Below are 27,771 nucleotides of genomic sequence, written 5' to 3'. Positions count from 1 at the left end.
ATCAGTAGATTATTCTGTAATAAATTGTCCGAAAGCAATTACACAGTTTTGAATCAATAAAGTAATAAATTTCACTCACCGAATATATTGCATTCTTTAGTTGTTTCATTTACTAATAACCTAGATCAACAGACTGTCCATTTATCGATCTATTAGGTCCGAAATACACATCGAATAATAAAATAAAGCGCCAAATTCTTCTACCGGTCTCAATTATTTTTTATTTCGTTGTACCCACAAATATGAATAGATACGTATTTCTGTTTTATGGGTTTTGTCTAAGCTTTGATACAGATCAACAGATGGGTGCAATTATTGCAAACTAGATTTCATCTGTCTAGCACTTTGCGCTTTGGGATAAGCGCTTTCCAAGGCATGATTTTAAATAAATATTTATTTACTATTCAAGGAAGCTCTGATCCGTAAATATCATCAATAATTTGCTATAAGGAATAGAAGTAGATGATGTACAGAGGCGTTACATTAGGTGTGTGTAGATGAAGGCTGTATACACTATAAAAGTAGGAGTATCACCTCTGCTGAATGAGTGACTTTATATTCGTTTCAGCATTTCTGTTACGATCTGAAAATGTCCTCTGAGCAGCAAAATATATTCTATATAATCATAGCAGTCATTTAACTTAGATTTTAAATCATAGAGAACATTAAATATTTTAAAAATGTTATTTGTATAAAATATACTTCGCGCAAGTCTTGAAAGTTTTATGTCTTTAAACTAACCATATAAACGAGCAATTCTGAATTACAGTAAAATATTACGGTCAGAAAAGACAGGATACTGACATAAAATCTGAACGTAAAATTTAAAGGTACGGAAATCAAGGTCAAAGATTCATGAAGAAATCCGAAAATGGCTCATCCCTTTGCGTCTCACACCTTGACGAAGTGGAATCGTCGAAAAGTAGTTTCTCTATACTGAAACAAACAGTAGGCGCAATGTTACACAGTTTTCATATCAACACGGCTATAATATTCAATTAGGCACATTACCTCTGCTGAAAGATGGACTTTTTTGGCTTCATCTTTCCTGTTAAGAACTGAAAAAGCCTTCCGAGAAGCATAATATATTTTCTAGAATCATGGTAGTCATATCATGATATTTTAAATAAGAATATATTTAAAATGTGAAATAATGTGAAATCATATTCTTGTATTGGAAAGGGTTACGATGTATTCTTATAAAGTTTTCCTAAGCATACATGATTTTAGTTAGAGATTATAAAATACACGAAAATGTTGCATACTATTATGTTTCGAAATGAAAGACGAGATCCATTGTGTGAGCTAATGCTGATTAGACGACATTATTAATCAATAGACGAAAAAGACTATTAAATTCTTTGAATTCCTAACGGTTTTTGGAATATTGTTATTCAAAAGCTATAGAACTTGGCAGAAAAAAAACCTTTGTCTGCCTATTCACCCGCAAGTCGGTTTCGTGTTGAAAAACAAATAAATATTGTCGGGTTAAATATTATTTAACCTACTGTTTGGTATTATTTTTTTTATTTCCATTTTTGTCTACGAATTTTGTGTACTAAAAATCCCCGAATGAAAAAAAAAAAAAAAAAAAAAAAAAAACAGATCTAGACAGAAAAAAATAAATTCGTTATAAATTTAGTTCATTAAAATTCTATGGTAAACTATAATATATTATATAACACTTTCATTCGCATATTGATTGCAGCAGAAAACAACTCATTTTAGCAGGACTTCAAAAAACCCAATTGTTTATTAGTTTTCGAATTTTAAGATCGATTTAATAGAGAATGCATCTTTATTTGTTCATTGAAAATGTTTTCTTATTCTGTCGTAATCCTACATAATGTTTTAATCTTTAAGGTTTTTATAATAAAATAGTTTTTTCATTCCATTTTATATGCTTCTTATTTATTTTAGTATTCACATGATTCTGATATGACTTGAGAACATTATGTTTGAATACTATCGCCTATTTGGAATTTTTCGGCTTGATTTTTTTAGCTGAATTATTACAAATCAAATTCTTATTTATGTTTCAGGTTTAAAACACAAACGAATACTTTTATGAAAGGAAACCTAGGCATATATCTCATTTTTTGAAATTTGTATTCATTAAACTGTAATTCATATAATACCTGATAATTCATTTCAAATGAATTTATTATGTGACATTTGTATGTAATAGTGTTTATCAAAAAGAAAAACAATCTTGTATTTTTTCCATGATTTACGAGTCGGAAATGTATGGTTTGAGCTTTGAGTAATTCGCTAATTTCTCTTATTACTAACTATTTCAAAATATAAGGCTTAGAAAAAAATTCAGTTTCAAGACCACCATGCTTTCTATGTACAGCCTATTAATTGCCATTGTCAGTTAATATAAATTTATACTATGCCCCAAAGTAAATTTAGTCTAAATAAAGACACTTATATTTTGATAGCTGAATTTCAAAAGTATCATCATTATGCCAAAACGCATTGTGATATTTCTTTAGACTTATCACGAATATAAAACTCAATCAATATATTGGGCAAATTTCAAGCATAGCTTCTATTCATGCTACATGCCAAATTAATCCATATGATTGTTTGATTTTTTTATCACTTTCATGGGAAAATGGACAGACAGACAGTTATTTTCACTTTGACTGGCTACATCCTAATATTGTGATTCAGAGGTCTAACGTTAAATTTCATGTCTAGCTCGATTTCCTTTGAATTATCCCTTTGAAAGTCAAACTTAACTTTGGAGCATAATATGTTTATAGCTCAGAGATTTTAAAATTTCAAAATACTAAATTTTTAATTCTTATTCTGAAAATGTTGTTCGGATTAAACGAGGAGGGGTACCAGAAATCAAGTATTTCGGGCCAGATATATCTTTGTGATTTACCCAGGAGTACAGTTGCTTGTGTATTACATACTAATATTAAGATGTTTTATTTTCAAAATTCCAACACAGTTGTAATGTGCTGATACGAATGAATTTTGATGTGATTCTACTGTGAATAGTTTCACCATTTATAAATTTCAAACATTTCGTTTGTATTAGTAATTCTCACTTTATTAAAAATGATGCGATGGTTTTAAAATTTTCTCGGCAAATAAGTTTAATATTCTTTGATAAATATAAAAAATTCATAATATGTTTATTATTATTTAGTTTTTTAAAACATTAATTAATCGTCTAGTGTTTTGACTGTCGGTTTCATCACCCACATTTCAAATATAATTTCAAAACAGCGATTATTGCAAAGGGATTATGTTTTATGAAAATTAATGACAATATAATGAAACATTGCAAATACTGGCAATGATTGAATCATAATGCTTAGAATTTCATTATTTTTAAGGAATAAGTGATAGCTCCAAAGCAGAACTGTGCATTGTAATACGGAACTACCTTAAAAGCAGAAGATCAGCAGATAATCTCAAATTATTATAGTTAAAGCTATCTAATATGGATTAATTGCGGTTCAAATAACATCTGAAGAAGGTTTTAATATCTAAATATAAGTGGACGTTATACAGATATTGAGAACATAAATAAAAAGTAAAAAAACTACGAATATAATTCTTCACCTCATACAGATGAGTTTTCTAACGGTATAGAAATATAATAATGGGATTTTTTTTGAATCGACAACGAGAGCACTACTGACGATGACCTAAATTCATTTGATGCAAAGGCATAAAGGAAAATATGGTTCGTGATCGAGATATGTATGAAATCTATAGAAACCGTAAAACTAGTACAAACACTAACACGAACTTCTCAAAGATTATACTCAAAGACGCCGTGAAATCATTCTGTAGAACAATTCTTTTTTCTCTTATTATGCTTCGGAAATTGCTTACAATAATTGCTGAAAACACTTCTGCGGTTACAAGAAAATTTCTCATTTAACTGATATTATTATATAACACGTAAACTTTAACATACAACCTCTGATTAATAGCTGATTGGAATAAGAGAATTTGTCCCATTATAACCAGCAGCGATTAAATTCAAGATTAATAAGAGGTCAAAACATGAGTTCCGAAAGTTTAAAAAAGTTAGGAGCCGTTACAAGTAAGTTTTCTTTTAAATAAATAAATATTCGAACCCATTCTTTATCATAAAAATGAAGAGCTGTGTTTTTAATATTCATTATAAAAGATATATGGAGAACTAAATTATTCCAAATTTAAAGAATGCAGAGCTAAATCTTTTTAGACGGAATGCGGTAAAAAAAAAAAATAATTGAGAGATAGAAATATCTTCGAATAATTGGGATAATCGTTACTGAATTGAATTGAATGATTGATTTTTTTATATTTAGTCAAAGAAAAAAATCTAATGAATGGTTATCAAATCACGAGATATAGATGTTCCAGTCTGATGAATGAAATTTAATATATAAAATCGAAAAATATTAATGCATTTACTTTTTCACTAAGAAGAAAAATTTCAGCTTCGAAAAAACTTGACAAAATATTTGCAAAGAGCAAGGAATAAGCCATCATCTGTTCTTTTTAGAGAAAATTTATGTATGCTCTCTATATGGAGTAGAATTAAATATGGAAGAAGAACTAAAGAAACCCTTGCTCTCTTATCGAAGAGAAATGCGATTTCAATGTGAAATATGTGGATTTAATTGCACTAATAGAGCAGCTTTAAATAATCATTCATTGTGCCATTCCAACTTGAAACCCCATATATGTGAAACCTGTGGTAAAGCGTTCAAAACAAGAAGTTATTTAAAATGTCATACACGTAGTCACATAAACGAAAAAACTGATATATGTAAAGTATGTAATAAAGTATTCAGCAGAAAAAGTGCATTAAGGGAACATATGAGAATTCATACAGAAGAAAAACCATATATCTGTGAAGTCTGTGGCAATAAATTCTCTCAAATAAGTAATTTCAGAAGACATTTACGCATGCATAGAAATGAAAATCCCTTTGTCTGTGAAGTCTGTGGCAATAAATTCTCTCAAATGTGTAATTTAAAAACTCACTTACGTACCCATACAAAGGAAAAGCCCTATGTCTGTGAAGTACGTGCCAAAGCATACAGCAAGAAAAGCCTTTTAATAAAACATTTACGTACCCATCCAGGAGAAGAGATTTAACCTGCGGTGATTGAGCGAAATTTTATTGATAGTAATCACTTAAAAATAATTTCTTTTTAATATAAAAGGAAACCTAGCAATAATGAAGACTCTCGGGAACATGAAACTTTTGATTATTTTTTAGATCATCCACTAAAAATGAAAATTTAAAAATTTTGAAATCTAAGCCAGAATATAAGTGATAAATTCAAATAAACAAATATGAGGAGGAACATACTGAAGGAATCCTTTAGATAGGATAAAATAATTAAACCTTGATAAATTCCAGTCATTTGAATTACCAAAATGGATAAATTCTACATGGCTCATACATTTTTGTTTATCCAGTTTGGATAAATTCAATGATTTTTATAACCAACTATGTACTTATCATGAAGTTCTTATTTTATATGACAAGAGAGATTTAATTTATCTTTAACCGGAACTCATTTTACCGTAACGAACCAAAATGTGACTGCTTTGAAAACCGAATATGGGAAAATAGTTAATAAACATGATTTTTTAGCACAAACGTATCATTGAGAATGGTGATTATCAATTGAGAGTGAATGAAAACTGGTTATTTTAAAGAACAGACTGCTTTAATTTCGAATTAGACGCTGGAAATTGTGATTTCATTGCGCTGAACAAGTAACTCTTTCCTATTCAGAGTATACTAATCTTTAATGATATGTTATTTAAGCTATTTAGACTTATTTTAAAGCCATTTGTCATTGCGGAAACAACGATGAGTGTATTTTTAAAATGTTCAAAACTATCAATACTAGTATCAATTAATTTTAACTGATTTATTAATTGACTCCACAATATTTTGTAAGCATGTTTTTTTGAGTGTTTAGTTTATTTTTTAATTTAATTATTTGACTTTTAAATTAATTTCTAATATTTATAAATTCGACTACTTATTCCGAGATATCTTGTCCGAGAACATGTTCGAATTTCTATTTCGAAATTCAAAGCTCTTTCATGCTTCATTTTTAGCCCTATTTTTTAATTTTTAATTTGATAAAAATTGTTTTAATATAGACGCTTTAATTATTATTGTATAAAAATTGTCATATTTAAGTAAACCTTTTAAAATAATTTTCAGTTCTTATTTGGAAAGTTCTTTACTCTTCAGGATTTATACAAAAATTCATAAAATATATTATTATATGGTAAGTGAGACAACTCTTCAATGTGTGTACTATTTCCATATTTTACAATATTTAAAAGTGGGATTAAAATCATTATCAATCTATATTGTTTAATGTTGAATATCCATATTAAACAAAATAGAAGTCTTTTTTGTAAGTAATACATCTATTTAGTATCATGAAAACCTGTTTGGGAAGAAAGGTGTGCTGTGCTTCTCTGGAAAATAAGCACAGGATGCAGGAGATTGCTTTGGATTCCGTTTCTAAAAATTCGGTCGAATGTTTTAAAAGATTAGGAACTCCTTATTACGACAATTGGCTGAAACTTTAAAACTTGAAACATTGCTCAATTAATATTTATACATATATAATAGCCCTTATTTATCGGTATGAACAAAGTACTTAAAATCCATTCTTCTCATTTAATTTCGAAAATTAGTAACAATAACTTTTTCCTTACACTTGTATGAAAATCGAATCAGACAAAAACACATTTAAGGATAAAATTTCAATTGATGTCACATAATTTAAGATGAAGTCAAGACCTCCTATTTAATGCTATCTCACTAATTTTTTTTTACTTGTATGCTTGTTCACTCGGACAATTTCATTGTTAATATCTCACTTTTTCGGTGAAAGAATCTAAAAGTTCTGGAATTTTGAAGTTCATAAATGATTGAAGTTTGCGTGATTTCACTCTGCTAATTGGAATAAATTATCCTAGATTTTATACAAATTCTAGAAATAATAATATTAAATTATTTTATCATATCAATAATGCGCTGTGTCACCTGTCATTGCAACTTTGCTTATTGGGCAGTGTTTATCACATGAGACCGTGCAACTCTTCTTTCCTGAACTTTGCTATCTTCTACTCCGCAATATATTTTGTGATGTTTCTGAATAACATGGAGGCTTTGCAATCAAATGTAAAAATGAGAAATTGAAGAGAAATAAAAGAGAAATTTTAAAAAATTATATATAAGTACTGCAATAAACAGTATACACTATAATTTAAAATATTATTCAAAAAATATTTTTAAATAGTCAAATTATAAAATAACTAAAGAAAATTGAAATAGAAAATTAAATATAAATTTGCTGTTGTATTTATTTTTATTAATTTACTTACCAGAAAAATATTTGTAAAAATTTAATATTTAGATTTTCGATGATTTCATTTTTAAATAAGTTCTCTTAATCGTGTATTTTTAATATGGTGTGTTCCAACGTAAGTGTCTATTGTGGTTTTAATAATTTTTATTCATTTTCAGTTTCTAAATTTCCATTAGAAACTCCACGAGATGACCATTGCAGAAGTCAGTTTTTCTCGGATGCGGTAATCCTCATGGATGATAACGTTATACCATATCAGGCTGGCTTCTTGAAATTAATGCTGTGTGAAAGTAATAATTATATTCTACCCGATGGAGTTTGCTCTGAAAACATACATCTCATGAAAAAACTAACTTATATACAGGCTTAAATCATCAGATTGAATTAATTTTTGTCATCAGGATTTTAAGGAAAACCGATTTCTTGAAATTTCACTCAGTCAAGATCTGTTGGAAGGCAAATATCATTATTACGGTTATCAGTCATCATATTCATTACTACGATATATGTGTGTGTAAAGGATCATTTTAACGTGAAAATGATCTTAATCCAATTTTTCTTTTAAATAAATGTTTTTTTTTATGTTCAGTCCTACGTTTGTCTTTTTTATTATTGCTATATTGGTATACTTTCATAATATAACGTATGTTTATGAATGCAATGTCTGCATTGGAATATTTCAGAGTGAGTTTTCGCTAAGTCATGAAAAGTAATAAAACCCTGCTTAAAATTTGACAAGTTGGAGCAGTGCATGTGAAATTAAGTAATTTGCCTATCAAAATTTTAAAGTTAAACTTAATCGTTATTAATTTTATTAATGAATATATTTCAAAACTTTTGAAAATATTTGTATATAACTGATAAAACCCGACATAAATATTTTTTGTTGATTTTGATGTATGTAAATCCATTCATTTTTTCCCATGTTGTTCGAATCCAAATTGCAGCATATAAACTTCGAAAGAGACATTATTCGTTTTTTGATTTCATCGAATTTTACACCATCTGCCGATTGGTTCAAAAATTTGATACAATTAGTTTCAATATCGAAATCACACTCTTTATTTCATTTGACTTTATCACGTTCTGTAACTACTTGCGTCCATACAAGCTGACGAATTAGCAGACTATCCTATAATAAATAAAGTTCCAAGGCAGTTATACAGTTTTGATACAATTAAAATAATAAAATTGAATCACAGTGCATACTACGATTTTGAGTTATTTTGTTAACTAATAATAAGCCTAGAGAATGTCTACTTGTCGATCAATTAGGTCCGAAATATTTATCAAATAATAAAATTATATACCATATTTATCCACCTCTTTAGCTTAATTTTATTTATTTTGTTCCAATCATAAAAATGAACAGATGCATGTTCGAAGGATTTTGTGCAAAATTTGATGCAATTCAACAGCTGGGTGCAATCGTTGCATACTATATTTTATCGGTTTAGCACTACCTTTGGGGTAAGCCATTTCCAAGACATGATTTTAAATATTTCTTTATTTAGTATTTAGGGAACTCTTTTCCGTAAATATCATCAATTACAATACATTAGGTTTATAAGCTTATAATAAGAAACAAATAGTTTTTTTTTGTGGGGAATCTTTTTTCCACGTTCCATAAGTAGTATATATAATGCTGCTCTGAGAAGTAGCAGTAGTTGATGAACAGAGGCGTAACTTTAGCAGTTTGTAGATGAAAGCTGTATAAAATATGCAAGTAAGAGTATCACTTCTTCTGAAAAGAGTGACTTTATGGGCTTCAGCGTTCCTGTGAGGATCTGAAAAATATCCCTTGAGCATCATAATATATTCAGCAAAATCATAACAGTCAGTAAATTATATTTTAAATGACAGCGGGCATTGAATATTCTTAAAGCATGATATAATATTTTTGTGATATTAAAGGGTACATTCTATTCTGATAATGTTTTGATTATCTCCGATTCTAGATACTAACTGTAAATGACGCGAAAATCTTGCGTGCTATTAAATTTGAAATAAAAGAGAAAAATCTACAATAGCAAAATCTATTGTTTTAACTGATGCTGATTTTTGACAGCGAAATTAATCAATAGACGAAAAGAATAAAATTCGTTGTGGATCAGAAATTGTATTAAGTTGATCAAATATTATTATTCAAAAATTATAGAACTTCGCAGAAAATAAAAATCCCTGTGACGATTTTGACGATGGAAAACGGTTTCGTTTTATTGACGAAGAACGATGTTGAAAAACGAATAATCACTGTCGGGTTAAATACAGTTTAATCTACAGCTTCTTGTTATTTCTTTTTTAATTTCTTCAAAATTATTCGAAATAACTTTCATATGAAAAAAATAAAAGGAACCAACAAAAAGGGCATCTTTTTTTATTCTATTCCGTTTATTTCTTATTTATTTTAGCTCTGACTTGATTGTGATATTCTTTAAGCATAGCATATATAAATGACACACGAATTTCTTTTTTTTTCCAACATGAGTTTTTAGCTAATAAAAAATAATCAAATCCCTTTTTTTATGTTTTTGCTCTAAAATACTTAATAATACAATTCTAGAAGTTAATCTAGAATTATATTGAATTTTTCGAGAATTAAATTTAGTTTAATTATTATTAGTGAATATTTTAGTTGAATTCTTTATGTACTATCTACTTATAATAACATTTATTATGTAAATAATTTTTTTATTCATTTTCGCGTATGATAATTGGTAGTTCGAAGATATTCGAATCAGAATCAGGCTTGAGTTGCGAATGTCCGTTTCTAAAAATAGTATCCATAATGTTAGGCGCTTCTAAAATTTCTGTGTCAAAGCTCCATAACGTGTCTCAATTGTGTAGATGTTATTTGAGATTTTGCTTTCCTATAAAATATCAGCTATTCACTAAACAAAGCTAATCGCTTATAATCGCTTTAAATCGCTTATAAATTCATCATGGGAGCAAAATTATTCTCTTTTTACAAATATATAGATCATTTCATTGACGGATTTGGTAAAAAATTTCTTACCTATCTTCTAATTAAGCTATACCTAAATTAATCCATAAGACTTTTTGATTCTTTTAAATTATCAGGTTCACGTGCTCACTGTTGAACAGACGCTTATAGTTCACTCTTTTTGGTTAATTCTCAACACTTCCTAGTGAAAAATTTGGTTGTAAATGTCCAACGCTAAATTTCATATGCCTAGTTATATTCTCTTTTGAATAATCCCTTTGAAAGTCAAATGTAAAATTGAAGAAAATCAAGAAGGTTTGATTTATGGAGATAGTAGAAAGTCCTAAAGTTTTAATCGTGATAATTAAATTATCACATTCCAGATGCATTCCTGGAATGTTCAGATTAAAAGCAGGAGATGGTATGAGAAATCTTGGAATTCTTTTTTTTTTTTTACTTTACTAGCGAGTTAAGCTGTATTATTTTCAAAATTGTAACACAGTTTTAAGCGCTGATGTATACAAATTTGTTGCCATTCTATTAGCAATAGTTTCACTATTCCCAAATTTCAACATTTCAATTAGTAATAATGTCTCAATTAGCAATAATGTGATAGTTGAAAAATCATTTTTAAAAAATAATTTAATTCTTTTAGTAAATATAAAAAATTGCTAATGTAATTATTATTATTTAGTTATTAATCGTATAGAATTTCGACTGTCGCCTTCATCATCCAAATTTTAAATATAACTTCAAAACATCGGTAATTAAAAAGGAATTATGTTTTATGAAAATTAATTATAGTGTAATGAAATATCATAAACAATGGTCCCATCATTTTTTTCTTCAAGAAAATAAATAAAGGCATTAATTTCTAGTAAGAAAAATAGCATAAATGAAATGCATTTTACGTTGTTTGATACAATAAACCTAATGCTGAAATCTTATGAATTCTAAATTTCTCTTCAATATCCCTATTTAACGAATTTAGTAAATATAATATTTTTCATTTTAAATAAAAATAAACTGCTCAACTTTCAGACAATCACACTTACTGAATTATAATGCTTAAAATTTCAATATTTTTGGGGAATAAGCGATAGCCCGTAAGAAGAACTGTGCATTGAAGTATGGACTTTTCTGAGGGAAGAATTTCGATTAGTTTCAAACATCTATATTTAAAGCTTCTAATCTTGCTTCGTATCGGTTCACTTAGTATATGAAGAATGCTTTATTATCAAAATATGTTAAATGGGGCCCGACACTATATAGATATTTGGACCACATTAGGACTGATTTAATTAAGATAAAAAAATATATAATTCTTTATTTCATATAGAAGTGTTTTCCTATTGAATATGCTAGCCCATTTATAACGGTATAGAAATAAAATAATGGGATCTATTTGAATTGCGAATGAGTACATTGCTGACGACTATCTAAATTCATTTGATACATAGGCATATGGTTTGTGATCGAGATATGTATGAAAACTACAGAAGCCGTAAAACTAGTGAAAACACTAACACGGACTTCCCAAAGATTATACTCAAAGACGCTGTGAAATCATGGTGTATAACAATTCTTTTTTCTCTTACTATGCTTCTTGAATTGTATACAATAATTGCTCAAAGAACTTCTGCGATTGTAAGAAGAAAATTTCTTATTTAACAGATATGATTTTATGACACGTACATGTTAACATAACATAACGCCATCCTGTGCCCCCGGTACCTATAACACTAAGTTATCTAACCAGTTGGATGAGCACAAGATGGAAGGGGGAAAAAAAAGAAAGAAAGAAAATGTTGGTAGAAAGAAAGAGACGACAGACCATCCAGGGTTCTCCAGAGAGAATCCCAACGGTGTCAAATCCTACACGACTGTATTTAATTTTTTGGTGACGTAATAACCGAATAGAGGGGACAAGGATACTTAAACAAATGGTCACTATGGGTTCAACTTACAGGGAAACGAGATTACTAACTGAAAAAAACTGATAAATTACATTGAGAACATCTATATGATATGCATAAGCATATAAATTATCACTGAAAGGTCAGAAATCTGTAACGTCCTTCTGAGTCCTGTGGTTTTGATTTCCTTCGTCAGAACTGCACTTTTGAGGGACTTTTGAAGTTATAATTTCGGCTGATTTTGATAAGTGGCATTTTGGTCTCAGCTATTGTGTTGTCTTGAAGAGGTCTTGGTATTTATGAATATGGTTTACTATGGAGTGGATCTTGCCGCGTGAAAGGGTATTCGATGCAACTCTCCTGTACCATTCTTCCTCGAGACTTGTTTCTGGCTTCCTCATGTGCCATGAGAGAGTCAGTAGGCATTCGGTGGCATAGGGAATTGGGGATCCTATCTCCCCACAGCTACAATAAGGAGAGTTGGCCAGGTGGAATCTGTGTAGGTATGTCGGGAATGGGCCGTGTCCAGTGAAGAAAAGGACATCCGCTCTGTTCCAGTTGGTCGCGTAGAGAGAAACTTTCTGTATTATGTTGAATGTGGAGCGGCCTGTTTCGCCTTCTTCCCATTCCTTTTGCCATCTTGTCATCATATCGGTTTGGAGGATGTTCTTCAGATGACATCTTGGAAGCTTCATTACATTCCGATCTTGATTAGCATTAGCCGCTGTTTTGGCTAGTTTGTCCGCCGCTTCATTCCCTTCATGGCCTACATGTGCCTTGATCCATGAAATTTTAATGTGAGGATTTGCAAGAAGAAGGGCGTTCAAGGAATCTGTGGTTAATAACGGATTAGAAGAACAGAATGTGTTCGTTTATATCCAGCACTGTTTACATTTAGGATTAATAACAGGTCAAGGCATCTGTTTTTACAACTTTTAAAAAGATACAAATAAGGTTTTTTTTTAAATAAGTAACATTTTGAGACTTTTTTATATGATCCAAATTCAAATCTGCGTTTTTATAATCATTGAAGAAGAAATATGTGTACTTCAATATTCCAAATTAAAAGAATGCTGATAGAAAACTTTTTAGAAGGAATGCGGCAAAAAATCAAAATTTAAATCAGCGATAGAACTATCTTTGAATAATTGGAATTATCGTCATTTAATTTTATGTCTGATTTTTTTTTTTTTTTTTGATCAAGGAACAAAATCTAAAAATTGGTTATCAAATCACGAGGTATGATTATTTTAGGCTGAAAGGAGAAATGTTAATGTAGTTACTTTTTCACTGAGATGAAAATTTCATATTCGAAAAAACTTGACGAAATATTTACAAAGAATAGTACAAGGAATAAGCAATCATCTATTCCTTTCAGAGAAAACTTATGTTTGCTATATATGTGGAGTAGAATTAAATATGGAAGAAGAACTAAATAAAAATTCGCCGGCTTCTCAGGAAGAACGAAGATTTAAGTGTGAAATATGTGGATTAAACTGTAGCAACAGAAAAGCATTAAATTGTCATTTAATTTGTCATTCAAACTTGAAACCACATATTTGTGAAACTTGTGGAAAAGCGTTCAAAAGAAGACGTAATTTAAAAATGCATACACGCATTCATACAAAAGAAAAGCCTTACGTTTGTGAAGTTTGTAGTAAAGCATTCACTGATAGAAGCACATTAGCCAAACATTTACTTATTCATTCAAAGGAAAAACCTTTTGTTTGTGAAGTCTGTGGCAAAAAATTTTCTCAAATAAGTTATTTTAAAACACATTTACGCACGCATACAAAAGAAAAACCTTATGTCTGTGAAGTCTGTGGCAATAAATTCTCACATATGTGTAATTTAAAATCTCACTTACGTACACATACAAAAGAAAAGCCCTATGTCTGTGAAGTATGTGGAAAGAAATTCTCTCAAATAAGCAATTTCAGAAGACATTTACGCATGCATACAAAAGAAAAACCTTATGTCTGTGAAGTCTGTGGTAATAAATTCTCTCAAATAAGTAATTTGAAAACTCACTTACGTACGCATACAAAAGAAAAGCCCTATGTCTGCGAAGTATGTGGCAAAGCATACAGAAAGAAAAGCAATTTAATAAAACATTTACCTACCCATCCAGAAAAAGAGATTTAACCTGCGGAGCTTCGGCGAAATTTTATTGGTAGTTAATTATTTCAAAAAATTATCAAGGGATAGTTCAAACAGGAAATCTAACAATAATGAAGAAACTGGAAATCAATTCAGTGTAAAATGAAACTTTTTATTAATTTTTAAATCATCGGCTAAAAATGAAAATTTAAAATTTTTGAAACCTAAACTAGAATATAAGTGATCATTTCATTAGACATATATGTCGAGCAACATACTGAAGGGACCCTTTGGTTTAGATAAATGGATAAAACCTAGATAAATTCCAGTACTTTATATAGCCAACACGGATAAATTACGCATTGCTCATACAATTTTGTTCATCCAGCGTGGATAAATTTCTTGCTTTCCACAACCGACAATGCAATTATCATCACGTTCTTATTTTATATGACAAAAGAGATTAAGTTTATCTCTAGCCGGAATTCTTTTTACCCCAAAAAACTATAATATAGCTGCTTTGAAAACTTAATATGGGAAAATAATGAATTAGCATGATGCTTAAGAACAAAGTAATCAGTGAGAATGGTGATTTTAAATTCAGAGTCAATAAGAACTGGATTTTTTTAAAGCAGTCTGCATTAGATTTGAATTAGACGATGGAAATTGTGATTTGATTGTTCAGTGTTGAACAGGTAATGTTCAGCTGCCTTTGCAACGATGAGTGTATTTTTAAAATGTTCGGGACTGTCAATACTTGTATGAATTTATTTTAAATAATATATTAAGAATCGCCACAATGATATGAAAAAATGGTTATGGCTTTACCAGAATTTGTGGATGACATTTTATTTTTTACTTTAATTATTTCACTTATCATTAATTTCTAACATTTATAGATTCAATTACTTCCTCCGAGATCTGTTGTGCTAAATGAGCATGTTCGAATTTGTAATTGGAAATTCGATGCTGCATAATAACGAGTGTTTCAGGCTTTTTATTGAGCCCCTTTTTTGTATATATTGTATAGTCTTATAATTACTTTTTAAGCAATTAATTTTTAATTTCATCGATTATTTTATTATAGATGTTTTAATTATTATTGAATAAAAATTGTCAGTTTTATCTAAGCCTTTTAAAATAACTTTTGAGTTATTTTTGCTATGTTCCTTATACTTACTTTTAAGGATTTAGACAAGAGATTCTAAAATGTTTTCATATTTCGTGGTGGCTGAGACATACTACTAAATATTTGTGTTATTTCTATCATTTACAAAATTATGTTGTGCACTTAAAATAGTTATCAATCTATTCTGTTTAATGTTAATTCTTTCCGTATAAGATTTCCATTTAGAATCCTGAAGCCTCTTTGGGAAAGAAGATGTGCTGTGTGTCCCAGGAAAATAAAAATAGGATGCAGGAGACGGCTATGCATTTTGCTTCTAAAAAATGAGTCGCAAGTTTTATAAAATTAGGTAACCGTGATTTTAATTTTAATTTGTCAAATAATTAATTTGAAATTTCCGGTAATTTTATTTTTAAATAAATGCTCCAGTTGAGTACTTTTTGATATGGTAATTTCCAACGTAAATGTCTTTTATGTTTTTGTAATAAATTTTATATGTATATGTAATAATTATATATATATTTATAATAATTTTTAAATAAATTTTTCAATTCATTATTTTTGGATATAGTAATTTCCAACGTAAAAATCTACTGCATTTTGCAATAATTTTTATTAATTCTTCAGTTTCTATATTTCCATCGGAAACTCCTGAGGATGATATTCTACAAGTCAGTCTTCAGTACTCGGCTGCGGTAATCCTGATGGATGATAACATTGTATCAGTCTGGCTGGCATCTTGGAAAAAATGCTTTGCGATGTTAATAATTTCATACAACCCTTTGAAGTCTGCTCTGACAAGGTATGTCCCGTTAAAAAATTGACTTAAACACAGACTTTAATCCTCAGATATATACATTTTCATCCGCAGGATTGTAAGAAAGAAACTTTTGATGTCTTCACATTTCACTCGATCAACTGCTATATATTACTACTTGTATCAGCCACCGTATTCATTACTGTTTTATATATGTTTGCAAACGATCTTTTTAATGTGAAAATGATCTTATTACAATTTTTGTTTTAAATAAATGTTTTTTATATTCTGTCCTGCGTGTGTCGTATTTAGTATAGTGCTTAAATACTGCTATATTTTCATAATGTCACGTATGTATATCTGCATTAAATATTCCAATCAGAGTTTTTGCAAAGTTGGGAAAAGATTCAAAACCCTGCTTAAAGTTTGCCAAGTTAGAGTTGTACAAAAAGTTTATTTATGTACAAAAAGTTTCATTACGCTTGCCAAAATTTTGAAGTTAAACTTAATTGGTATTAAATTTATTAATGAATATATTTCAAAGCTTTTCCAAATATTTGTATATAACTGATAAAATCTGACATGAAAATGTTTTGTTGATTTTTGTGTATGTGAATCCATTCCTTTTTTTCCATGTTTTTCGAGTGGAAAGTAACGCATATAAATTTGAAAGAGACGTTATAAGTGTTTGGATTTCATCAAATTTTAATCTATCTACCGATTGGTTTAAAAATTTGATATAAATAATTTCAATATTGAAATGTCACTTCTTATTTCGCTTTTCTTTAACACGTTCTCTAAGTTCTGTCATATTAGCATACTATACAATCATAAATAAAGTTTCAAGGCAGGTATGCAGTTTTGATTCAATAAAATAATAAAATTCAATCCCCGAACATACTGCGATTTTGTGTTTTATCTTTATTAATAATGGACAGAGATCAACAGAGCGTCTACTTGTCGATTGGTTAGGCTCGAAATATATATCAAATAATGAATCTAGCATCGAATTAGTTTCCCTATTTCGCTTAATTTTTTAAAATTTTGTTGCAATCATAAAATGAACAGATACATTTTTACATTTGAAGGAATTTGTCCGAAATTTGGTGACATTCAATAGCTTTGTGCAATTATTGCATACTATTTTCCATCTGTCTACCACTACGCTTTAGGGCATGCGATTTCGAAGATATGATTTTAAATATATATTTATTTTGTGTTCATGATGTTCTGTTCAGTAAATATCATGAATTACAAAACATCTTATTTATAAGAAACTAAAATAGTTTTTTGTGGAATTTTTTTCAGGAGAAGCACTAGATGATGTACATAGGTGTAACATTGGCTATATTGCAGATCAAATAAATCTGAATATTGTTGAGGAATGCTGTTCGAAAAATAAAGAAAAAATGAAATGAGTATGTTCGAATTTCTAGTTGGAAATTCGATTCTACATAATAATAATTATTTCACTCTTCATATTGAGCCCATTTTTACTCAAAATCGTATATCCTAAAAACTATTTAATAAGCAATTAATTATTAATTTGATGAAGATTTTTTAAGTATAGATAATTAAATTATTATTGAATAAAAATCGGCATTTTTTTAACTTAGCCTTTTTAAAATAATTTTTGAGTTATTTTTGGCATGTTTTTTACACTTACTTTCAAGAACTTAGACAAGAGGCTCGAAAATGCGTTCTTATCACATGTTGGTTGAGACAAACTCCTAAATTTGTGGGTTCTTTCCACAATTTGCAAAATTACAATGCTCGCTTGAAATCTTTTTTAATCCTTCCTATTTATTGATGATTTCTTCCTTAAAAGACTTCCATTTAGAATCATGACACCTCTTTAGAAAAGAAGATGTGCTGTTTGTCGCTGGAAAATAAGCATAGAATGCAGGAGACTGCTATGGATTCTGTTCATAAAATTTCGGTAGCAAGTTTTAAAAGAATAAGAATTCATGATTTTGATAATTGACTAAAGCTTTAAACATTTCTCATTTATTTATAAATTCATACATAATAGTTATTATTTACTGGTATGAACAAAATACTTTAAATCTATTTTTTTTATTTGATTTCAAACGTTAATACTAGTAACTTTTTCCTTACTTTTTTTATGAAAATCGAATCACAAAGAAACACGCTAAGGGATAAAATTTAAATTGATGTCACAAATATAAGACTTTATAAGAAGATAAAACTACATATTTAAAGCTATCACTCTAAAAAAACTTTTGCTTGTATTCTTGTACACTCAGACTATTTAATTATACATATCTCACTTTATATGGGAAAAGATTTGAAAGTTCTCAAATTCCGAGTTTATTAAAAAGTTGATGGCTATGAGATTTTTCTCTGTCAACTGCAATAAATTATCTTAGATTTTTCAAATTCTAAAACAAAAAATATTAAATTATTTTATCACATCAGTATGTGCAGTATGTCACCTTTGAACGTAATATTGCTTATTGACAACTCTATGTCTTCAGCGTATAAGAGAGTGCAACTTTACTTTTCAAAGCATTGTTATCTTTTACACTCTATCATATTTAGGGATATTTTAAAGAAGATGAATGCTTTGCAATCAAATATAAAAATCAGCTTTAAAAAATCTGTCATGATGAAGAGATTCCTCATCTGAAATAAATTTTGTAAGCAATTTTGCACATAACAGAGTAATCATATAAAATCATACGCAAATAATTCGATAAAGATTATACTTTTTATAAGGTTAATAAAAAATTGTTCTTAATTGACAAGAACATGAAATAAGAAAAATTGAAATAGAAGACTAAGTATAAATTCGCTGTCATATTTATTTTTGTTAATTAATGTACCAGAGAAATATGTGAGAAAATATTAATATTGAGATTTTCGATGATTTTATTTTTAAAGAAATACTCCAGTGGAGGATTTGAAATATGGTGTTTTTCAATGTAAATGTTCAGTGTGTTTTTGTAATAATTCTTTATTAACTTTGTTTTTTTCTTATTTCATCAGAAATTCCCCAGGATGATATTCCACAATTCAGTCTTTCTCGGATGCGATAATCCTCTTGGATGATTACATTATATCCTATCATGCCGGCTTCTTGGCATAAATGTTGTATGAAAATAGTATTTCAACCCTTTGAAGTCTGCACTGCTAAAGTATATCCCACAAAAAAACCGACTTATATACAGGCTTGAATTATCAGACTGAATAAATCTTCAACATCAGGATTTTAAGGAAAACCTTCGATTTCTTTACATTTCACAGGATTAACTTCTGTCGGAAGGCAAATATCATCACTACTTGTAACAATCATCGTATTCATTACTACGATATATATGTTTGTAAATGTTCGTTTTAATGTGATAATGAGCCGGCGTCCTTGCATAGGGGTAGCGCATCTTCCACATGATCTGGGCTTCCCGAGTTCGAATCCCGTTCGTGAATGGTTGTTCTTCATCTGTGTTCTATCTGTGAGGTGTGTGAATGTGTCCCCCTGTAAAAATGGGTTGTGCAAGCGAATGTGTGAGTTTCATCTTCATATGAGCTAGAAGTCAGACTTCTGTCCTTCGGTGCTCAGGGGTCTTTACCTTTAGAAGCGACTGCAACCCCTTTCCGTGGTAACGCGGACACGACATCATCATCAATGTGATAATAATCTTAAACCAGGTTGTGTTTTAAATATATCCTTTTATATTCTGTCATGCGCATGGCTTATTTATTATAGCATTTATATACTACTATGCTTTCATAATATCACTTATAAGTATGAATGCAATGTCTGCATTCAAATATTATAATGAGTGATTTTGTCGAGTTAAGAAAAGAATTAAAATCTTGCTTAATGTTTGGCAAGTTGGAACAGTATAAGAAATTAATTTAATTTGATCACCAAATTTTTTTAATGTTTAAACTTAATTCGTAATAATTTTATCAGTGAATATATTTCAAAGTTTTTAAAAATATTTGCATATAACTGATAACACTCGATACGAATTTTTTTTTTTTTTTTTGTAAATTTCAGTATATGTTCATCCATCCATTTTTCCTCATGTTTGTTTAATTTTTTAATATTCTTTTTTGCATGTGTCCTGTTTATCTCAAAAATAATATAGTGCTTCACTTTCACAGTTTCACGTATTTATGTAAATACAGTTTCTGCATTCAAATATTTCAATGGAATTTTTTGCGAAGTCGAGAAATGAATTAAGTCCAGACTCAGAGCAGTACCAGAAATTAATTTAAGTCATTCGCATATGAAATTTTTTTAATGTTTAAATTTAATTGGTATTCATTTTAAAAATGAATATATTTCATTAATATTGTATACAGCTATTTGTATATAACTGTTAATCTCCGAAACGAATATTTTTTTGTAGATTTCAGTATATGCGAATCCATCCATTTTTCCTCATGATTTTCGATTCGAAAAAACGTATATAAACTTTAAAAGAGATGTTATGCTTTTGTATATACATCGATCGATTGTTTCTAAAATTTGATACAGATAATTTCAGTGTCAAAATCACTTTGCTTATTTCGAAGTCATTCTCTTCATTCTTTAGCTACTTGCTTCTGTTCAAGCTTGCAGATTAGTAGATTATTCTGTAATAAATTGTCCGAAAGCAATTACACAGTTTTGAATCAATAAAGTAATAAATTTCATTCCCCGAATATACTGCATTCTTTAGTTGTTTTCTTTACTAATAACCTAGATCAACAGACTGTCTATTTATCGATCTATTAGGTCCGAAATACACATCGAATAATAAAATAAAGCGCCAAATTCTTCCACCGGTCTCAATTATTTTTTATTTCGTTGTACCCACAAATATGAATAGATACGTATTTCTGTTTTATGGGTTTTGTCTAAGCTTTGATACAGATCAGCAGATGGGTGCAATTATTGCATACTAGATTTCATCTGTCTAGCACTTTGCGCTTTGGGATAAGCGCTTTCCAAGGCATGATTTTAAATAAATATTTATTTACTATTTAAGGAAGCTCTGATCCGTAAATATCATCAATAATTTGCTTCCAGGAATTGAAGTAGATGATGTACAGAGGCGTAACATTAGCTTTGTGTAGATGAAGGCTGTATAAGCTATACAAGTGGGAGTATCACCTCTGTTGAGGGAGTGACTTTATAATTGTTTCAGCGTTTCTGTTACGATCTGAAAATGTCCTCTGAGCAGCAAAATATATTCTACAGAATCATGCAGTAATTTACTGATGTTTTAAATCGTAGAGAACATTGAATATTTTAAAAATGTGATTTATAATATTATTCTTCTTGCAGCTCTTGAAAGCTTTTTTGTCTTTAAACTAACCATATAAACGAGCAATTCTGAATTACAGCAAAATAGTACTGCCAGAAACGACACGACACTGACATACACCTAGAAAAATATCTGAACGAAAAATTTAAAGGTATGGAAATCAAGGTCAGATTGATGAAGAAATCAGGAAATGGCCATCCATCCGCGTCTCACACATTAAAGAGGTAGAACCGTCGAAAAGTAGTTTCTGCATACTGAAACAAACAGTAGGCGTAATGTTACGCAGTTTTCATATCAACACAGTTATAATATTCTAGTAGGCGCATTACCTCTGCTGAAAGATTGACTTTTTTGGCTTCATCGTTTCTGTTAAGACCTGAAAAAGCCTTCTGCGAAGCATAATATATTTTATAAAATCATGGCAGTCATTTCATGATATTTTAAATCAAATATATTTAAAATGTGAAATCATACTCTTATAATGGAAAGGGTATGATGTATTCTTATAAAGTCTTCCGAAGCATACATGATTCTAGTTAGAGATTGTAAAGGACGCGAAAATCTTGTATACTATTATGTTTCGAAATGAAAAACGAAATCCGTTGTGTGATCTTATGCTGATTAAACAGCATATTTAATCAATAGCCGAAAAAGACAATTACATTCTTTAAATTCTGATGGTTTTTGGAATATTGTTATTCAAAATCTATAAAACTTCGCTGGAGAAAAACACCTCTGTCTGCATTTTCACACGATAGTCGGTATAGTGTTGAAAAACAAATAAACATTGTCCCGTTTAATATTTAATTTAACCTACTGTTTGGTATTATTTTTTTTTTTTTTTGATTTCCATTTTTGTTTCCGAATTTTGTGTACTAAAAATCCTCGAATGAAAAAAAAAAACAGATCTAGACAGAAAAAATAAATTCATTATAAATTTACTTCATTAAAAATCTATGTTAAACTATAATATATTATACAACAAATTCATTCACATGGTGTTTTCATCAGAAAACAACTCATTTTAGCAGAACTTAAAAAAACCCAATTGTTTATTAGTTTTTGAATTTTAAGATCGATTTAATAGAGAATGCATCTTTATTTGAGGTTTTACTGGATCTGCTGTTTCTGAAAAGAATATAGAGAATGTTTTCTTATTCTGTCGTAATCCTACATAATATTTTAATCTTTAAGGGTTTTATAATAGAATAATTTTCTTATTACATTTTATATGCTTCTTATTTATTTTAGTATACACATGATTCTAATATGACTTGAGAACAACATGTTTGAATGCTATCGCCTATATGGAATTTTTCGGCCTCATCTTTTTGGATGAGTTATTACAATTCAAATCCATATTTATGTTTCAGCGTTAAAACACAAACGAATACTCTTATGAAAGGAAACCTAGGCATATATCTCCTTTTTAGGAATTTGTATTCATTAAACTATAATTCATATAATAATTGATAATTGTATGTAATATTGTTGATAGTATTGATTGTATGTAATAGTGTTTATCAAAAAAGAAATAAAATCTTGCCTTTTTTTCATGATTTTCGAGTCGAAATTGTATGGTTTGAGTTTCGAATAATTCGCTAATTTCTCTTATTATTAACTATTCCAAAATATAAACAGTTGAAAAAATTTCAGTTTAAGACTAGCATGCCATCACTATACAGCCTATTAATTGCGTTTGTCGGTTAATATAAATTTATACTATACCAGTTAATATAAATTTATACTTTTATTTATATATATAAATACCCAAAGGAAAATTTTGTCTAAATAAACACATTTATATTTTGAAAGCTCAATTTCAAAAGTATCATCATTAAGCGATAATTTATATTGATTTTTCTTTAGACTTATCACGAATATATAAATCAATCAATATATTTCGCATTGATGGATTTGGGTCAAATTTGAAGCATAGCTTCTAATCACGCTGCATGCTAAATTAATTCATATGATTGCTTGATTTTTTATCACTTTAATGGGAGAATGGACGGACAGACAGACAGTTATTTTCACTTTGACTGGCTACATCCTAATATTGTGGTTCAGACGTCTAACGTTAAATTTCATGTTTAGCTCGATTTCCTTCGAATTATCCCTTTGAAAGTCAACCTTAAATTTGGAACCCAAAATGTTTAAAGCACAGAGATTATAAAATTACAAAAGACTAATTTTTAATACTTAATCTAAAAAGTTTGTTCGGATTAAGCGAGGAGGGGTACGAGAAAGCAAGTATTTCGGGCCAGATTAACTTTACCCCGGAGTACAGTTGCTTGTGTATTACATACGAATATTAAGCTGTTTTATTTTCAAAATTCCAACGCAGTTGTAATGTGTTGATATAAATGAATTTTGATGCGATTCTACTATGAATAGTTTCACCATTTATAAATTTCAAACATTTCGTTTTTATTAGTAATCATGACTTAGTTAATAATGATTCGATGATTTCAAAATTTTTTCGTCAAATAAGTTTAATATTCTTTGATAAATATAAAAAACTTATAATATATTTATTATTTAGTTTTTTAAAACATTAATTAATCGTCTAGAATTTTGACGGTCAGTTTCATCACCCACATTTTAAATATAATTTCAAAACAACGATTATTGCAAAGGGATTATGTTTTAGGAAAATTAATGACAATATAATGAAACAATACAAATACTGGCAATGATTGAATCATACTGCTTCGAATTTCATTATTTTTAGGGGATAAGCGATAGCCTCTAAGAAGAACCTAATTGAACTTCATCAGGAACGAATTTAACGAATTTAGTAAATATAATACTTTTCATCTTAAACAACAACAACAAAAAAAAAAAGTTCAATTTCCGAACGAACGATTTTTGTTTCGATTCTGGGTGGGGGGGGGGCATATTTAGTATTTCTGACTAGATATTACTTAACCCAGGAGTTTAGTTGCTTCTGTATCACTTACGAACTAAACTGTTTTATTTTCAAAATTGCAACTCATTTGTAGCGTGTGAGTGTAAAAGAAATGTGAAGCGTTTCTACTACTAATAATTTCAATATTTCCAAATTCTAAACGTTTAAATTATATTAATAAACATCTTTGAATTAGTAATTATGTCATAATTTTCATGTGTCTAGCTAGGTTCCTTTTGAATTATCAGTTTGAAAGTCAAGTGTAAATTTTTAACCCAAATGAACAATCTTGTTATTTTTAACAAATTTTATAAATACAATATTTTTAATCTTAAATAACAACAAAAAAGAAAATGTTCATTTTTCGAAAAACGGCAATGATTGAATCATGATGCTTAGAATTTCATTACTTTTGAAGGAATAAGCGATAGCACCAAAGCAGAACTGTGCATTGAAATATGGATCTACCTCAAAGCAGAAGATCGGCAGATAATCTGAAATTATTATAGTTAAAGCTATCTAATCTCGATTAATTGCGGTTCAAATAACATCTGAAGAAGGTTTTAATATCTAAATATAAGTGGACGTTATACAGATATTGAGACCATAAATAAAAAGTCAAAAAACTACGAATATAATTCTTTACTTCATACAGATGAGTTTTCTAACGGTATAGAAATAAAATAATGGGATTTTTTTGAAAAGACAACGAGAGCACTACTGACGATGACCTAAATTCATTTGATGGAAAGGCATAAAGAAAAATATGGTTCGTGATAGAGATATGTACGAAAACTATAGAAACCGTAAAACTAGTACAAACACTAACAGGAACTTCCCAAAGATTATACTCAAAGACGCCGTCAAATCATTCTGTAGAACAATTCTTTTTTCTCATACTATGCTTCGGAAATCGCTTACAATAATTGCTGAAAAAACGTCTGCGGTTACAAGAAGAAAATTTCTCATTTAACTGATATTATAATATAACACGTAAACTTTAACAAAGAATCTTTGATTAATAGTGGATTGGAATAAGAGAATTTGTCCAATTATAATCAGGAGCGATTAAATTTAAGATTAATAAGAAATCAAAACAAGAGTTCTGAAAGTTTTAAAATGTTAGGAGCTGTTACAAGTAAGTTTTCGTTTAAATAAATAAATATTCGAACCCCTTTTTTATCATAAAAATGAAAAGCTGTGTATAAACTGATATATGTGAAGTATGTAATAAAGCATTCAGGAGAAAAAGTGCATTAATGGCACACTTGATTATTCATGCAAATGATAAACCTTATGTCTGTGATATCTGTAATAAAGCTTTCGCACGAAAAACTGGTTTAAAGGAACATTTACGCATTCATACAAAAGAACAACCTTATGTCTGTGATGTCTGCAATAAAGCATTCGCTCTTGCGTCTAATTTTAAAGTACATTTACGCATTCAAAAAAAAAGAAAAACCCTATGTCTGTGAAGTCTGTGGCAATAAATTCACTCAAATAAGTAATTTAAAAACTCATTTACGTACGCATACAAAGGACAAACCTTATGTCTGTGAAATCTGTGGCAAAAAATTCACTCGAAGAACTAATTTAAACACTCACTTACGTACGCATACAAAAGAAAAGCCCTATGTCTGTGAAGTATGCGACAAAGCATTCAGCAGTAAAGCCAATTTAATGAAACATTTACGTATCCATCCAGAAAAAGAGATTTAACCTGCTGTGCATGAGCGAAATTTTATTGATAGTAATTATTTCAATTATTATATTATTTATTATAATTATTCAAAATAGATACTTTGTAATATAAAAGGAAATCTAACAATGATGAAGACTCTGGAAATGCTTTCTGTGGAACATGAAATTTTTGATTAGTTATTAAATAATTCACTAAACTTCACTATTCAAAATGAAAACTAAAACTTTTTGAAATCTAAGACAGAATATAATTGATAAATTTAAATAAACAAATATGTGGAGGAACATACTGAAAGAATCCTTTAGATTGGATAAATAAAAAAACCTTGATAAATTCCAGTGCTTTATATAACCAACATGGATAAATTCCACATGACTCGTACATTTTTGTTTATCCAGCTTGGATAAATTCAATGATTTTTATAACCTACTATGTACTTATCATGAAGTTCTTATTTTATATGGCAAGGGAGATTTAATTTATCTTTAAACGGAACTCATTTTACCATAACAAACTACAATCTGACTGCTTTGAAAACCGAATATGGGAAAAAAATGAATAAACATAATTTTTTTAGCACAAAGTTATCAGAATGGTGATTTTCAATGGAGAATGAATGAAAACTGGTTATTTTAAAGAATAGATTACATTGATTTCGAGTTAGACGGTGGAAAATTGTGATTTCATTGTGCTGAACAGGTAATGCTTTCCTATTCAGACTATACTAACCTTTAATTATATGTTAATGTTATTTAAGATATTTAGACTTATTTTAAAGCCAATTGTCATTGCGTAAACAACGATGAGTGTATTTTTAAAATGTTCAAAACTGTCAATACTAGTATCAATTAATTTTAAGTGATATATTAAGTAACTCCACAATATTTTGTAAGCATGTTTTTTTGAGTGTTTATTTTTTAATTTAATTATTTGACTTTTAAATTAATTTCTAATATTTATAAATTCGACTACTTATTCCGAGATATCTTGTCCGAGAACATGTTCGAATTTCTATTTCGAAATTCAAAGCTCTTTCATGCTTCATTTTTAGCCCTATTTTTTAATTTTTAATTTGATAAAAATTGTTTTAATATAGACGCTTTAATTATTATTGTATAAAAATTGTCATATTTAAGTAAACCTTTTAAAATAATTTTCAGTTCTTATTTGGAAAGTTCTTTACTCTTCAGGATTTATACAAAAATTCATAAAATATATTATTATATGGTAAGTGAGACAACTCTTCAATGTGTGTACTATTTCCATATTTTACAATATTTAAAAGTGGGATTAAAATCATTATCAATCTATATTGTTTAATGTTGAATATCCATATTAAACAAAATAGAAGTCTTTTTTGTAAGTAATACATCTATTTAGTATCATGAAAACCTGTTTGGGAAGAAAGGTGTGCTGTGCTTCTCTGGAAAATAAGCACAGGATGCAGGAGATTGCTTTGGATTCCGTTTCTAAAAATTCGGTCGAATGTTTTAAAAGATTAGGAACTCCTTATTACGACAATTGGCTGAAACTTTAAAACTTGAAACATTGCTCAATTAATATTTATACATATATAATAGCCCTTATTTATCGGTATGAACAAAGTACTTAAAATCCATTCTTCTCATTTAATTTCGAAAATTAGTAACAATAACTTTTTCCT

General features: G+C 28.9%; 1 protein-coding gene across 1 annotated transcript in view; it reads left to right on the top strand.

The window, feature by feature from the left end:
* LOC129972299 (zinc finger protein 239-like) overlaps positions 1-27,771 on the top strand; it is a 45,280-nt gene that overhangs the window by 7,276 nt on the left and 10,233 nt on the right. Inside the window, exon 2 of the mRNA XM_056086389.1 lies at positions 7,532-7,663. Coding sequence (XP_055942364.1) covers positions 7,532-7,663 — 132 coding nt within the window. The remainder of the gene's footprint in view (positions 1-7,531; positions 7,664-27,771) is intronic.

Source organism: Argiope bruennichi, chromosome 1 (genome assembly GCF_947563725.1).
Source record: "Argiope bruennichi chromosome 1, qqArgBrue1.1, whole genome shotgun sequence".
Taxonomy (NCBI): Eukaryota; Metazoa; Arthropoda; class Arachnida; order Araneae; family Araneidae; genus Argiope; species Argiope bruennichi.
The sequence above is the reverse complement of the archived record's forward strand: the minus strand, read 5'-3'. Positions and strand labels throughout refer to the sequence as shown.